The sequence below is a fragment of the Bos grunniens genome, chromosome 23, assembly GCF_055505025.1.
Source record: "Bos grunniens cultivar Pamir isolate PY7600 chromosome 23, Bosgru_T2T1.0, whole genome shotgun sequence".
In the NCBI taxonomy this organism is placed as follows: Eukaryota; Metazoa; Chordata; class Mammalia; order Artiodactyla; family Bovidae; genus Bos; species Bos grunniens.
In genome coordinates, this window is record NC_141187.1 from 13,633,411 (window position 1) to 13,650,795 (window position 17,385).

The 17,385-nt window shown below is 39.8% G+C and overlaps 1 protein-coding gene across 17 annotated transcripts in view; it reads right to left on the reverse strand.

The window, feature by feature from the left end:
- The window catches only part of BTBD9 (BTB domain containing 9), a 415,967-nt gene that overhangs the window by 272,387 nt on the left and 126,195 nt on the right, over positions 1–17,385 (reverse strand). Inside the window, exon 7 of one of the 17 annotated variants that reach the window (XM_086371545.1) lies at positions 16,002–16,044. The exons of the other annotated variants lie outside the window; for them this stretch is intronic. Within the exon in view, the coding sequence (XP_086227671.1) occupies positions 16,017–16,044 (28 nt within the window). The 3' untranslated portion in view covers positions 16,002–16,016. Of the gene's footprint in view, positions 1–16,001; positions 16,045–17,385 lie in introns of those variants that run through there. 17 annotated transcript variants of the gene reach the window in all.

Consider the following 17,385-nt stretch of genomic DNA (forward strand, 5'->3'; position numbering starts at 1 on the left):
CATCACAACTACCTCATCTTTTAAGAAAGACTTTGCCAGAAGACCATCACCCAGGCAACATGATCATTTCATCAGTGATTTTAATTTAGAATCGACAAATAATCACTCAGTTTTTACCTTCAACTATATCACCTGTTCGCTACAGCCACATCTTTGCCCTTTCAATAAACTCTCATACCCAGTTACATTCAATACATATGTCACATCGTCTTTTAGTCTTCAGACACTTGGAAATCATACAAAATAATTTAATATTTAACTCAAAACTGTTCATGTACACCAGAACTTAGAATTACCTCAAATTTTATTATTGGCAGGAAACACTGCAGTATTACCTCAGAAATCAAAAAACATTAATGTAATAGCCTGAAACCAAACTGTTTCACCCAATACCAATGATTTCGAGAGAAAGAACAGAGAGGGAAAATTTATCTAGTCAGTGGTAAATTTCAATTCCTTATTAAAGACATAAATATGTTTTGTTGCCAGTAATCTTTAAGGTCTCTATGGACTGTGTGCTTTACAGTTGTTAAATGGGCTTTGCTTTCCTTTCTATAAGAACAGAAGAAATAACCAGGGGCGGAAAGAAAATGACAAAGTGAAGAACCTGGCCATGAAATGCAGTTCAATTTTCACATTTATCAACCTGCCGAGCGCAGGCCTAAGCTTAGATGGGAGGGCAGCCATGGTCCTGGCCACAGAATCCATGTACCCAAGGATGTCTTGGTCTTGAAAATGAAAGCACAGGTTGAAGATGGGGTGCATTATAGCTCAGGGAGTTGCAGGCAATGCCTTGTCTATGGATATAAATGTTGGTTAGGGAGTGTTCATTTTATTGTGAACTCAGGAAAAGGGTCCTTTCTGAAAAACTTTTATTACTCAGATTCTATCTCATTTTTTCTTAATAACCTAGTGGTCAGCTTTTGAAAAAAGCTTTGTCATTTTAATGTGAACATTTTTGAAGTTTCTAAATAAAACACAATCAACAGGAGGGGAATGGGTGGAGTCTGCGTCCATGTAGAGACAAGTGGTGACAGCAAGGCAACCCGAGCCATCTGAAAGCATGGCGAGCAGCCGGCTGCTCACACAGCACCTCTGCTTAATAAGAGACAAGAGATGAGCTTTTGAAGACCTCCTGCCTCAGTCCAACAGGCCAAGCAAAATGCCAGTGAGTATCAATTAGTAAGTGCCACCTCAGAGGCCTTAAAAATCATATATAATTATATGATTCACTGCTTCTTCTTTAACATGCACTGAACAAGGTAGTAAATTAGAAACAGCAGTTTTCCAAGATTCATTTGCTACATTAAAACTCTTTGGGAGTTGTTTGTAAAAATTCTCCATCACAGATGATGGCTTTTGGCACTCTGGGGAGCCATGTAAGTACACGATGCTAAACTTCTCACCACACTATTTTAGAGGCAAAACCAATGGACTTAGTTTTCTGCAAATGTACTTTAAATAAGTTGTAATATTTCCCAATAATTAACCTGGTTATCAAATCTCACATACCCTTGAAAGACGATTAAAAAAAACTTCAGCTCTAGTGGCTTAGTGGGCACTTACATCAGTCTAGTTTTGAGACACAACCATCTTTTCAACTGGACACCACGTGCCAACTCTGGGTTCCCCAGATGATGCCCAGTTGCTCTGCTGCTATCAAAAGGAGGAAGATGAATGAAGACGGCGCACAGGCTGTCTCACCAGGAGAATCAGACCCATCAGGATATCAGGAACGAAACTAACTTGTTTAACTGGGATTCAGTCATAATGAACCTACCTTCTCTCCCTCAATATTTCTAGGGAAGAACTGGATTAGAGCTCAGGCTGAATTCTTTCAGGTAACCACTCTACAGGACTTGTATGAACTAAAGGTTCCTCAAAATGATCCAAATGAACTCTTCCGAAGTCTTAAACTTCTTATCCCCCAAATTATCTCCTCCAGCTCAAGGACACTTAAGAAAACAAAAATGTCATTCTTTGGAATTACATTTCTCCACTACCAGAAAGAGGATCCAACTTATATTATTTCTGATCCATTTAATAAATATTTTTGAAGGTAAAAACATGGTCATTAAAGCCTCTCTGGAACTGAATATACTTGCAGTTTCAACCCTCTATAAACCACTTAGCAATATGGAGAACACATGAAACAAACAGAGCTTCCCAGAGCATTCTGCAAGATTTCACTTTATCTTTGTAGAAAAGGTAGATCTCGTGGCTGGAGATGTTTCATGAAGTTCCTGGTCAGATGTGGCGTCTGTGTGTGTGCTTCTAAGTTGCACTGTCCTGGTTCAGCCTTTGGTTATTCTTCATGAAACTAGCATTGTTTGAGCCTCTGAGAACCCCGTCCTGTGCATTTAGCTCAATAGATTTTGTTTAATTTAAAGGCTTTTACTTTAAAAAGGTGGCACTTTTCTGCAACCCCTCTAGTTCTCTGCCTTCAGCACCACTGAGACTCCAAAACAAGTTGCCAACCCTTCCTTTCTGGGCCCTTCTCCCTCAGTTCCCTGTATTTTTGTACAGACTGAACTGTATATCACCAGGTAGAACCATTCAGATTACTTGTTTAAATTTATAATCTTAATAAAAAAGTCAATTATATAGGATGGTGGTGCCTTATAAAAAACAAAACAAAACATAGGTAGTGTATGCAGATATTCTGCAAAGCGCCCTGAAAATTCCATAAATCCCATCCTGCAGGGATTTCACTTTTCTATACTCTTTCTACTGCACTTGAGTTCCTATCCCTTCTAAATATATGCTGCAATATCAACATTTCCACAGACAAAGCTCTGCACACTAATAAAAACACAACACTGTTTACATACAGTGCAAATATATAACATATTTTTAGCGTAGGTTATGAGCAATATTTTTAGATGGATGGAGCCTGCAGTGATATTAGTAACAAACTTCTACTGTAAATTAGTGGCCTAAATAGAAATTTATGTTCCATAAAACCCAGCATGAAACAATAAGTTAGAAATATTTAAATAACATTTTACAGAGCGTTAAGCAGCCAGTACAACTGTGTCAGACTGAGTCGGTTACTGAAAAGGAGAGCTGGGCACCGTCATAGAGAGGCACCCAAGCAGCAAGACAGTGCATGGTCTTTTAAACAACTTTTAAAAAATTATGTATGACCTCAAGATTGTACCTGACTATTATCTCAAGGGTAGCCTCAACCTTGAAAACAAAAAATAACCATCAAGCCCAAGAACAAGTTTTACAACCTCTATAGACACAAGACCAAAAGGCACCTATACGAGATGGGGTCTGGTTTGTGTTTTTATTTTCTAAAAATATGCTAGATCTGTAATGTGAACAAATGAGATTACATCTAGGTTTGGCTTTCCAAGATCTATAATCCTGCTCAAGTCATAATCAAACCCATTCTTGCATTACTCACATTTCACAGGGCTAAGAATATGTCTATTATTTCTTAAGAAAAAGCAGCTTCCAACTTAAATTTATCTTGCAATTCTGCAAAATACCAAGACTTTAAACACTATATTCAAAACCTAACATTACAAGCCTGATACTATGGCTGGATCCCAGTAAGTACGTGAACAATATTGAAGCTCCCCAAATTTATAATTTAGATTTCTTTTTTCCAAAATAACTGAGGTGCAAGTTGATAGTAATGGCTGGTGTAAGGAACAAAGAGTAAAGTTCCAACTTCTTTTTCTCCTCTAAACAGAACAGGTGAAGTGTCAGGGCTTCAGTAACAGGGATGGCACAAATAAGACAAAATTATGGCTTTAACCTATTTCTTCCTCTGCAATTTAGAAGAATTTTTTTTAAAGGCATAAATTATAAAAAGAAAAGAGTTAGCTGATTCACAAATAATATCTCAAAATAAAAAATAAACAGTGGGTATGGAATAGGGCGTTACTTTATTAAGACACGAGACTGGTGCTGACCTGCTGGATTTTTCCAGTGGATTACCTCACACATTCCACTTTCATCCTTAAATTACACATCCCTAACACTGGCTTCGGAGAAAGCAATGGCCACCCACTCCAGTACTCTTGCCTGGAAAATACCATTGACGGAGGAGCCTGGTAGGCTGCAGTCCATGGGGTCATGAAGAGTTGGACACGACCAAGCGACTTCACTTTCACTTTTCACTTTTTACTTTCATGCATTGGAGAAGGAAATGGCAACCCACTCCAGTGTTCTTGCCTGGAGAATCCCAGGGATGGCGGAGCCGGGTGGGCTGCCATCTATGGGGTCGCACAGAGTCGGACATGACTGAAGTGACTTAGCAGCAGCAGCAGCAATGCTGGCTTCATCATTTCTCTCCTAATTTGACTTAGCCTAGCCATTTCTGTTAATCACATCTTTATCCTACCGACCATTCAAAGTCCTCATGCATCACTTCTGCGTCCTCCTCTTCTCTTAGCTGCAGAGCTAATACAGAAGCTTAGAAAGATTATAAGCTCTATGTCTGTCTGTCTTTTCATTCTTTCACCTCTACCACAAGACGAGGACAGTGACAGGTACTGGGGAAAAGTGAGCAAGAAAGTCGTGCTCCCTGCCCTTATGGAGCTTACAGTTCAGTGAAGTCATACATGAAATAAATACACAAATAAAGGTCTCATTACAAATTGTGACAAGTGCTTTAAAGAAAAAGACCTGGGTTCTGTGGATGACTTAGTTAAGATAAGGGTGAGTGGTTGTCTCAGTCAGTGAAAATTGAGGTGAGACTAAAATGTAAGTCTGAGGTAGGCAAGGGAAGACAAAACCCTCGGATAGGACACAGCTCAGCACATTTTAGAAAATGCAAAAAATGCCGGTAAGGCTGGAGGTAATAAATGGGCAGTACAACTGCCATATTAAGATGTTGGACTTTATCTTGGGTATAATCGGAGCTGTACAGGGTTATGTACATAACCTGATTTATGGTCTTGCAAAGAACCCTGTAGCTTCTGGGTGGGGAAATAAAGAGGAACAAAAATGTAAATGGGGAAACTAGTTAGGCAACTACCGCAGTGGTTCCAGAGAGAGCCAACAGTGACTCAAACTAGTCCAAGCCGTCCGCATTCCCGGAGTCTGGCAAAGCTCCTTGTTCGTATACATGAATGAATCAATCAATCAACAGATATAAGCACCAGTTCTTATAGTCTTCTTGTATGGTATTTCTACCTGTCCCAGGACAGAGGCATCCTCCAGTCTTTTTCTAGGATATAATTACATTTCTTTTCTAGAGTCAGATTTTTCAGTCAACATCATGATAAAAAAAAAAATTGGATACTATCTAAAGTTCAAACTCCTCAAGTGCCACAGAAAATTCTATGAAAGTTGAAATATAACTTTTTGAAATCTCAAATAATCAGATAATTTATACATAAGATCAAGCAAAAATTTATATACAAGTATTCATCAAAGTACTATTTACAATATTAAAACAAAACATTCTCATGTGCCTCGGATGATGGAACATCTGTGTAATGAAATAACATGCAGCCTTGAAAATGTTTTCAAGGAATACTTAATAATGTGGGGGAAAGCAATACAACATGAAAAGAAAGCAGGATATAAAACATGTGTAATATGACCTGAAGTTTATTTTTTAAAAGAAATAACACACATGACTGGAAAGAAATAGATCAAAGATCAAAGTAGTGATCTATGGATTGGGAGGTTATGGGTAATCTTAATATGTTTTTCTAGTTTCCAAATTCTCTACAATAATAATACTTTTTTTTTTAAGATTACCAAACTTTTGTAATTTTTTTTAAAATTTTATTTAACTTTACAATATTGTATTGGTTTTGCCATATATCAAAATGAATCTGCCACAGGTATACATGTGTTCCCCATCCTGAACCCTCCTCCCTCCCCATACCATCCCTCTGGGTCGTCCCAGTGCACCAGCCCATAATACTACTTTTATTCTCAGAAAAATCTCCTAGTAATGGCTACACTTAAAGGAAGACACTTCAGCCTAGCTCCCTGCTGCCATCCAGTCCTCACGTGCGGTCTACCCACAGCACACTTATGCTCTGCAGCTGAGGCTGTGAGCACCTCCCTGACTACTTCCACTCCTGCTCTCCACACTTACCACACAAGGCACTCAACTGACATGACGTATGCTGCCTTGACTCATCAATTTATTTTCTGTGCCTTTAGCTCTCACTTACCTGTCAAATTGACTATGATTTCATTTCCTTGTCCTTCCCCCAGCACCAAGTGCAGCATCATCAACAGAGGCATTTAATATTTGCTGATTGCTCAGAATGAAGTTATTCTATACATTACTTGGCTCATTACTTGGCTCTCAGAAGACCAGTATGGCCGTGTTCTCCTGAGTCCCTGCTGCTTCTTGGCCAAAAGCTGCCACCATACTTTCTCCTGTAAATCACAGATGTCTAGGGCAGAGAAGAGACCTACAGTAAGCTCTAACTCAACCACCAAAGTTAATAAAAGATAAAAATGACTTCTAAAAGTACCAAGAGACTATCTGCAGGTCTGTGGGAGAGGCAGGGGCAGTGGCAGAGTCAGGCCTGGCAATACAATGGCTCACGTTCAGTGGCCATCTCCCCAGACCATCCTAGGGCAGTGACCATCAAGAGCCCTTTAACTCTTCAAAGAATGTAAACTGGCAAACAAGTTTGGAAATGTCCATCTGAGTTCCTGAATGTTCATTTGACTGGCTAGAGAAAATGAATTTGGGACTGCCATTGTGTTTTTCACTCTGTTTAATATAACTGTTAAATATCAAAGGTTCATTGAAAGGAAATGAAGGTAGCTTTTAAGCTTAACCATTAGGCACTTCAGAATTGTTTTCAAGGCAGCATAGCACAAAGACCAGAATAATCTGATCATTAATTCCTCCTAGGGATATAAAATTAAAAGCATAATTCAGTGTACATCTTTCCTCCTACAATGAATGAACACAGGCCTAAATGAAACCAGGCTGTGTGATATGTGCTCATGAACCAGCATGGAGAGGATGCTTTTAACCATTCCAGAAAGAAATATTAAAGGCACTGATGAATAATTATTCTGATGAAGCACTAAGATCCTATGAGGTTAGGCTGTGATTTAAGCTGACAGCTTTGCTTATAAACACTGGTTCTAAAAAATACCAATTAGTGATTCATTTGACTCCTGCTCTGCTCTGATACTGTCCAAATTCTGGCGTTTCATGTCATACCAGCGTCTTTTACCACATAAACTTCAGTTTTATCAAGACAGAGTAAAAAATACTTTCAAGTGAAAATAATACAAATAACAAAGGATCTATTTTACTGTTGCAAACTCTGACAATTTCCTCTTTGCATTAAAAAAGATAATAAGTGTCAAACCAGTTATTACAGCTCATGACAGCTTCAGAATAGAGAGAGCATATCTAGCTCTATATTATTCAATATGGACACATGGGAAAAGAGCAAGCAGTTTTTCTAACAGATTTCTCTACCTCAATGCCAATATGGCAAATAATCATATGAAAATGTTATTACTCTACCTAATTTTCCCTTGGAGCTTTTAAATGGAAACTTTTGTTAACTGGTTTTTAAAATATGCCCAGGGAGGGAAGGGCAGGAATTCCACTATGAAGGGTGCTGCCAACGTCCTCCAGGCTTAGGTGAGAGGACCCCTGGGACGGGTGGGATTCAGCAGAGCAGTAAGGGCTGAGGACCAGGGACAGACACAAAGACACACGTCTTTCCTAAAGTGGAAGAGTTCCCGAAATGGCATGAGTTCCACTGAGGCAGAAGTTGGAGGAAGGGAAAAAAAGAGAGATCTTCATCTGTGCTTTTGTCCTCTAATCACTGGGGTTGACAGTCAAAATTAGAGGAGAGTACAGCAAATCAGAGGTAAAAAGGAACAGAAGCAAAATGAAGTCGTCAAAAGGTCTCTTTATTAGAGACAGAGATGGACTCATTTCATCTAGCCTGTCTTAGCTCAGCTGCCATAACAATTTATAGACTGGGTGGCTTGAACAAGTATGTATTTCTCACAGTTCTGGAGGCTGGGAAGTCCAAGATCAAGGTGCTAGTCAATTTGGTTCCTGGCTGGAGCCCTCTTCCTGGCTCACGGTGTCCTCAAGTTGCAGGGTAAGGAGTCAGGGGGTGCTGATCTCTTCTCTTTTTCTTTAAGGACACTGATTCCACCCTCAGGACCTCATCTAAACCTAATCACCTCCAAAGGTCCCATTTCCAAATACCAGCACATTAGGGGGCATGGCTTCAACATATGAATTTTACGAAGACACAACATTCAGTCCAAAACATAACCTTTACCTAGTACCAACTAGGTGCTAGATGTAAGGTCTAAATAAAATTGGATAGTCATGCCAAGGGCAGAATCATGCTTATAAGATGCTCAGAAGCAAGACTGTATTTTCACTTACACCTAAAAAAGCTTGTTTAGCAAACAAAGTTGTCTTTATCTGAAATGCCTTTAATCCTTTGTGCTTTGTATTTATGTCCATACTTTTTTAGATAAGACCTTCTTTAACTGTTGCCAACTGTCACATTTTACTGATCTACTAAGCAGTATCTGTATTTGCTGATTTTATTTTCTGTCCCCTTAATGTTATCATAACTTAATACTATCAGGGAATAAGAAAGAATCAATGCTGATTATAGTTAAGAAAGTGAGGATGAAAGCAATACTAACTGGGGATATTTGGTTTTTTGTAAAGCCTCGACAGGAGGTCCTCATCCCAGAGTCATTTCAGGATCACTAACCTGACTCAAACCCAGCAAAGACGATATAAATGCATGGAGTAAAGACATCAGTAATTTTCCAGTGAGGCAGCCTGGTTTAGCGGAAAGAGAATCCATTCACTCAAGGTCTTCGGAGTCACACAGACCTGGTTTGGAAACCTCGTCCCACAATTTTTTTTTTTTTTTTTAATGGTGTGATCTTTCTGAGCTTCAGTTTCTTCATCTTTAAAAACGAGAATACCCTTGTTGCACAGGAACACTACAGAGGATTAAATGAGAAGCGCATGCAAGTGCCTAACAGGAAGTACCACGTGTTCAATATACTGTTTCCTCTCTGTTCCCTCAAATGCTAAGTAGAGCTCAGAAGTTCAAAAAGTTTACTTACGCCCAGCCTCTGCTTGTGCCTGTGTATGTGTGAGAGAGGGGCTGTGTGCAGAGGAAGGTTATGTATCTGTAAGTGCTATGCTTTCGTGAGGCTGACCACTCTAAAATATTTTCTGTTTACTTTATTGATTTGAATATCATATTAATTTACCCACATATATCATCTGACACCTCCATTTACTGGTCTTTTAGGCATCTCTGGGCATGTGGATGCTTGATAAGTAGTCTATTAGTATGATCTGACGCTCTCTATCCTGTCTCCCATTTTTTTAAGAAAATTACATGGCTGGCAGTGAGGATGGCGCCAAGTCTCATCTTTGATTTACAACCACTTTCTCCCCTTTCTGCATCACTGAATCTGACTCTCTTTATTCCCAAACTCTGCATAGAGGACCACCTCTGGTGTCTCTTCAGAGAAGAAATGTGGACAAGCAGACAAAGCAGAAGAATAAAGGAGGGAAGAAATGTGGGTTCTTATCTTCTGGATGGGCTCAGATCTACCTTATTCACCTTCAAACTCTGTGTGAATCTATTTGGCCACTGCAGGGAAAGGCTGATTTCCTGATTTCCCTGAAGAAGGGAATGAACAATCAACACACTAAAAATCAGAGAAAACTTTGGAAATTATGAGATGCTGCTACTGTTGACAACTAAGTTGCCTTGGTATATGTCTCATGGGCTGAAATTCCATTTCATTTTTTCATCATACACAGAACTAGAATTATCACTGCAAGAAGAGTTACAAGTTGTGTTCCCTTTGGTCTATCTGAACATCCCAAATAGTATCACATTCCACCTGAAGTTGTGCCCCTGAAATAGACTGACAATGCTTCAAGTATCTTGGCTGCAGGGGAAGACAAAACAAGAGTCTCAGGAGTTCTCAAGAAGCTCAAAAAGTTCTCTCTAAACCATGTTATCAGATGGAAACTACAAGAACATGACCAAAACTGTAGGAGTGGAGATTTCCTTGGGCTTTGTTCTGGCTATAAGACAGTTTCCAAATGTGCAATGAAAAGTAAGCAGAGGCTGACAGGGGGCCAGTGTGCAACACATCAACAAAATCACATTTCAGACACACAACCCATTCAGTCCTACCTCACCCCACCCCCAGCCCGCCACACACTGAGGGTTACTCAAACTATGGTTAGCCTAGCATTGACTTTCCTATTTAAGCTTATCTGATAATTCACAACATAATGGGAAAAAAATCAAAAGGACAGAAAGCAGAAAACATAAAACAAATACTGTCCTTCATATTTGTAAAAACTTAAATTGTTTATGTGACAAATGTGAGGCAATGATTAAGCTGAAAGTCCAGTGGCAAAGCTATTAAAATCTTTGAGAGAAAAAAATCCCATTTCTTCAGCTTTCCACCATTTAAAAAATCAAGTTGAGACTTGAATCACTGCTATAAAAGGAAACACCTTTTCTGAACCACATGGGTGTAGTGGGGCCACTGATGCCACCATGACTGCTCCATCAACACAGCCCAGAAAAGAACTTTCATTTCCGAATCCACGCTTGTTCAAAATCCCGCTGGAGAAGTAAACCAGCATCTAAGCATCTTCTGCAGTGTAAAAATTCTCTTCTCTTACATCAGTAGCCTTATGTTTAGACTCAAAACTATCAGCTTCTTTCAGGTAAGAAGAAATAAAGACAGAAGCCAAGGGCCCCTTGGGTAAAATCCTATTGAGTAGGGAGAGGCAAAACTGGGAAAATTTAATTAAACATGAGATGACCCCATGATGACATGTGAAAGGGAAAGAAGACAGAATAGGAATGGCACCATTCACAGATAAATACTTTTCCAAGGTGTGCAAGAATCTAGCTTTCTTTAAGGAGACAACTATAGTGTCGTATCATTCAAATGAATTCCTTTCTGAATGAAAGCTGAGTAACAAAGACAGAACTTGGCAAGATGGCACAGCACAGTGAGGGCAGAACTGTATTCCCAGCTGATACTTGTCGAGATGTTAGGTTGTCAGCTCAACATAAAATAAAATGAGGCTGCGCCACAAAAAGCATTTTGAAAAGTAAAAATCCAGGTGAAAGATGAAGGCAGCATTTTAATGAATCTGGAGAAAATGAACTCTGTGAGGTGGGCAGCTCTGACTGTGACCTTTCTCCAGTTGACACCCTGGGAAGAGAAGAGACATGACGGAGAAGCCAGTGCCTGCCTCCTCCCTGCACAATGGAAATGGCAGCACCTGGAAGCTGAGTGAGCAAGAGCACCTGATGTGGATTCTGTCCATCCATTAAAGACAAGAGAGTGAAAAGTGGAAGAGAAAGCTCCTAATACCAACAGCGGGGACCTGGGGTCACGCAGTAAGGAGTTACGAAGGCATAAAAGCTTCTTTATTCAGATGGTTCCTTTCAGGCTAATACTTAATGCAGGCAGTGAGAAGAACAGTTGGGTTGGATATAACTTACAGTACGTCACAGAAATCTGGAGCGCCCACACAACATTAATTTCAGGGCACACATTGAGATTATGCTCTTACAACCAGCCTCTTTGCGAGGGGCAGCTTGTAACTCAGAAAGTCATGTTTCATTTAGGATGTGCTGTATAATGCTGAAGGGGAAAGTTAACTATTTTGTTTTGTTGTGTCTTTTTCCCCAATCCAAGTAGAAAGCATTTGGGAAAGAGGTACACATGCTAAACTGAAATTTTCTGTAAGGTTGTTCCCACTCATTTGAGCATAAATCTGCTTAGGTCACACCTCTTGCACATTTACTCTTGTTCTAAACATAAAACATCCCCTGCTACTGGCATCCCACAAGAACGCTGACCATTCTGGAATTTGCCTTTCTCACATAAATGATACTGAATATCACTTTCTCTTGAAGCTAGAACTGTGCTTTCTACCACAGCATGCCAGATACTACATCATCCCTGCTCAAAGGGGCTGTTAAAACACCACCTTCCTGATGCAGTACAATGGAATGAAACACTACTGAGCCACAGAAAAGAATGAAATAATGCCATTTGCAGCAACATGGATGGACCCAGAGATTATCATACTAAGTGAAGTCAGAAAGACAAATATCATATGAAACCATTTATATAGAGAATCTAAAGTATGACACAAATGAACTTACGTATGAAGCAGAAGGACAGACATAGAGAATGGGTCGCCAGGGGGAGGAAGGGTAGAGGGAGGAGGGGCTGGGAGTCTGGGGTTAGCAGATGCAAACAATTATATATAGGACGGATAAACAACAAGGTCCTACACTATAGCGCAGGGAACTATAACTCAACAGCTCATAATAAACCATAATGGAAACAAATACAAAAGAGAATGTGTGTGTGTGTGTATATACATATACATATGTACAACTGATTCACTTTGCAGTACAGCAGAAATTAACACAACATTGTAAATCAACTATACTTAAAATTTTAAAAAACATTCCAAAAAGAATTTTTTAAAATTCCTACCTTCTTCCATGTGGTAGTGAGGTGGTCTTTTTTTTACCCTTAGCTACTCCTTAGTTCTGGTAATCAGTAACTATTCAACTTAAATAAGAGAACCCATCTTAATTCTTCTAAGTAATGCAAACATCTAATTTTATTCATGCTCTCAAATTACCTTCCTTTCTACTGCATGTTTGTGTAGCTGTTACACAAGTCCTTTGTACTGATGTAGCTGTCATTCCTTCAGCTCAGTTCTTGCCAAACACTGAGCTGTGTCTGGAGATACAAAGATAACCACCCTTGTTGAAGAGATGCCAGTTTAGTGGAAGAGACAGACATGTAAACAGATCTGTATGTGAGAAACATGGCCCGGAGAGAGAGAGAAAATATATTGTACAAATAAATCAGCACAATAACACAAAAAGAACTAGAGGGCCATAATATACCACAAAGATCAAATGAAATGCAAGGACTGTGAACATGAAGGTAATATTTCCATTTTGTCTCAGTCAGTCTACATACTCTGCAGCAAGAAGAGAAGTAACCTCGTTCCTACTTAAAGCTAACCTTCCACTTGAGCCCCGGGCCCAGCCCCTCTCTCACATCAGGAACACAGTCCTGTAACGATCCACTCTCCTGCATTATCAAATCCTCCTTTCCTGTGGAGTCATTCCAGTGTGCATGCAAACATACCTTAATATCATCCTCCCTTGACCTTGAGTCCCCTCTAGCCTTTTTTGCCATTTCTCTGCCTCCCTTCCCAGTGACACACTTCTCATCTTGTACATTTACTGCCATCCCTATGAACTCACCCTCCATACTCTCCTCCCACTACTCCACCAAACTGGCTCCCAGTAAGGTCACCAGTAAGCTCCATCTTGCCAGATCTACTGGTCACTTTTCTGCTCTTATCTGTCTTGCGTAGCATCTACTGCCCAATCTCATCTCCCCTCTGCCCGTACTGAGAGGCTGTCTTCTTCAGGCTTCCATGGAAACTCTCTCCTTGTTTTCTTCCTGCTATACTGGCAGCTCCTTCACAGTTTTCTTTGTTTGCTTCTCCTTGCCTGCCTCATCCCTGTCCCCCTATAGCCCATTCTCACAGAACATATATATATCCAGGTTATTTCACCCCCTGACTTAAACCCTTCAATGGCTTTCCATCATTCTTAGAATAAGTTCTGTATCACCCGGGTCTGTGGTTCTGGCTCCTATCTACCTCTCTGCCCTCATGGATAGCCATACCTTCTCCCAATACTCTCAGACTACCCATCACCAGATTTCAAACTTATATTGCCTTTTCCTCTGTTCCTCAAACAGCCAAGCTAGCTCCCACTTCATAGAATTTACTATTGGTGTTCATTAGCCTAGCGGACTCTTCTCATAGCTCTCCACATGGTCAATTTCTGTTACATCAAGTCTCAGCTCAACTGACCTTCTCAGAGAGACCTTCCCTGATCCTCCTACCCAAATGTCCCTTCACCAACTCAGTCACCTGCTAGCTCACCACTCCTTACCAATTTCTTCAAATACTACCAGCAAGTGTCATATTTATTTCTTTACATCTCATTTATTTACCTCTCCTGCTAGAACTTATGCTTGACAAGGACAAGGACCTGGTCTTCCTCAAGCTGCATGTCTAGCTCCAGGCACAGTGTTTAGCACATGACAGGTACTCTGTAAACATTTATTGAATGAAGGAGTGAAACGATGAGGCAGTCCTTGGTTAGGATATGGTGTCCAGCTCTTCAACTACAGAAAATCACAGCAAGGGGAAAGTTGAAACATAAAAATTACTAGTGCACAGGGAAATCAGACTTATGGCAAAAGGTTAACAGAACTAGAATTAATGAGGAAACATTCTATTTTCATCCTCCAGGGAGAATGAAAATTTTCTTTTCCCAATGCCTGTGTGTGTGTGTTAGTCGCTCAGTCATGTCCGACTCTTTGCGACCCAAAGGATGAAGATTAAATAAAAGAAATGAACTTTAGGTTCATAGACTGGGTTTCTGTTCTAGAGTAGATGAGACATGGGTTATGGAAACACTTCCTGACACTGACTACTATGTAAGATTATAATGAGTTCCCCCAAAGAACACTGAATATTCTTTTAAAACAAAAAGGGGTAATAATCATCTTGTATTGGTTGAGTATCTCCCGTGTGCCAAGAGCTGTGTGCAGACTCTGCTGTAAGTGTGCTCTCCTTTGACACTGGAGCAGACCCGTGAGGAGGAACAGGCTACTACGGCCCTCCTAGCCATTAGCACACTGAGACTGAGCACAGTTAACTAACTTGAAAAGGCCACAGAGTTGATAAAGGACCAATTTGGAAACAAACACAGGTTTGATTATAAAATCTGTGCTACTGACCACCATGTTAAGAAGGGAGAGTTTAAAGTACTGGATGCAGCTCTGCTAAAAGCATGAGGATTGGTTTTCTTAAAATCTTCACCCAAATCGAGGATTGCGAAGATATTTTCAGGAATAATATAAAGAACAATTTAAAACAGCCCTATAATGCAGATTCCATCTTAGAGCTTTTGGTTACATCAACATTTGATGAACTAGACAAAATAATGTGCTTTTGGTTACCCATCACATAAATTCACTTTTGTCATCCTGAAGGATTACTTTATTTATAGTCTGAGGAACTGTCTTAGAAATATCAAAAGAGAAAAATAAGTTTACAAGTATGTTTGTATGAAAAGTATGACAAAATAATTTTTTGTTCCTCTACAATTATGAACAGAGGTCAGCAGATTATGGCCTGCAAGCAAAGAATGAATTTTACATCTTTTAAAAGGTTGTTTAAAAGAAAAAAAAAGGAGAAGAAGAACATGTCACAAAGACTATGTGGCCCACAAAGCCTAAAATATGTACTCTGGTCGTTTAGCAAAATGCTTGCTGACCACTGGTCCAGAGCCTAAAAATGGATGCACAAGTGTGAAATAGCTGTAACAGACAATAAAATATCTGCTAAGAAAAACCAACTACCTAAAGGTTTTAGAAAGTATCTTTGGAGGGTTTGCTTGTTTGTTTTACCAGAGATAATAAAACTTCCCAGAGTCAGATCATAAAGTGGGTCTGGCATCTCAGCCTAGGATCAATGTAATGATACAAGAGGACTAAGAAGGAAGATCCACTGCAGAAGGAGACAGCAACCCATTCCAGTATTCTTGCCTGGGAAACCCCATGGACAGAAGAGTCTGGCAGGCTACAGTCCATGGGGTCGCAAAGAGTTGGACATGACTTAGTGACCAAACAACAATAACAAGAAGGAAAGGAGAGTGCTAAAGAATGATCCCATTTTACAGCAGCATGGGGTCTTACAGATACCAGGAGCCAATATCTTCACCCTGTAAAAGAAGAAGCCCCCAGGGGAAGAGATGGGGCAGTGGCTTCCTCAGGCCCTGCGGTGCATACACAACACAGTGGTTTGTCCTGGTTCCGAGGCTGGGTCTATTCTTTCCATGCCACGTGGCCTTTACTTCACTCTAGACACATTCTTTGCAACGCAAGGAGCTGGAGACAGCTTTTTAAAAGGTCAGATGAGAACCAGGAGATCTGCAAAGAATGTGTGATCTGAAGGTGAGGTCCCCATTCCTCTTACAAAAAATGTTTCTTTTTTTAAATTTCTTTTTTAATTAAAAAAATTTTTTAAATTTCTTTTTTAATTAAAAAATTTTTTAATTTCAAAAATAGTACAATTACAGAACATGCAAAAAACTTGAAGAATAATCATTCATAATCCAACCATTTGATGATAAATACTTTTAACATTTGGTGTATTTTCTTACAGCTTTTTAAAAAATGCATATACATATATGTCACTTAAAAATTAGAATACAGTTTATTTTAGTATTTTTGGGGGCTCCAAAATCACTGCAGATGGTGACTACAGCCATGAAATTAAAAGACGCTTACTCCTTGGAAGAAAAGTTATGACCAACCTAGATAGCATATTCAAAAGCAGAGACATTACTCTGCCAACAAAGGTCCGTCTAGTCAAGGCTATGGTTTTTCCTGTGGTCATGTATGGATGTGAGAGTTGGACTGTGAAGAAAGCTAAGTGCCGAAGAACTGATGCTTTTGAACTGTGGTGTTGGAGAAGACTCTTGAGGGTCCCTTGGACTGCAAGGAGATCCAACCAGTCCATTCTGAAGGAGATCAGCCCTGGGATTTCTTTGGAAGGAATGATGCTAAAGCTGAAACTCCAGTACTTTGGCCACCTCATGCGAAGAGTGGACTCATTGGAAAGGACTCTGATGCTGGGAGGGATTGGGGGCAGGAGGAGAAGGGGACGACAGAGGGTGAGATGGCTGGATGGCATCACCGACTCGATGGACGTGAGTCTGAGTGAGCTCCGGGAGTTGGCGATGGACAGGGAGGTCTGGTGTGTTGCGATTCATGGGGTCGCAAAGAGTCGGACATGACTGAGCGACTGAACTGAAGTGAGTACCTTTTTTCCACTTACCTTGTTACAAGTCAACTTGTGAGCATTTTTGTGTCATATAAAATTCTCCTAAAACAGTTTTAATTATTGTACAATTCCACTATACATATGTATGTATGTATTGCTGTAACTAATTAATCCTTTCAGAACCAACATGTATGAGAGAATATTTAACCTCACCCTCATCAACATGACCATGAGCATGATTCAAAATACCTTCCCATTTGATAAGCACAAGTAGTTTCTCTTTGCTTCACAATGAGATTGACCTTTTTTTCCACCAAGATTTTTTTTTTTTTTTTTTGCCAGTTTTTGTGAATCATCTATTCCCACTGTCATATATCCTATTCCCACTTTTCTTCTGGGGTGCTCATCTGATTCTTTTAAGAATCAAATAGCAAAGATTCTAAACGTTTTCCCTGATATAAATTTTGTATTTTTTCAATTTTTCC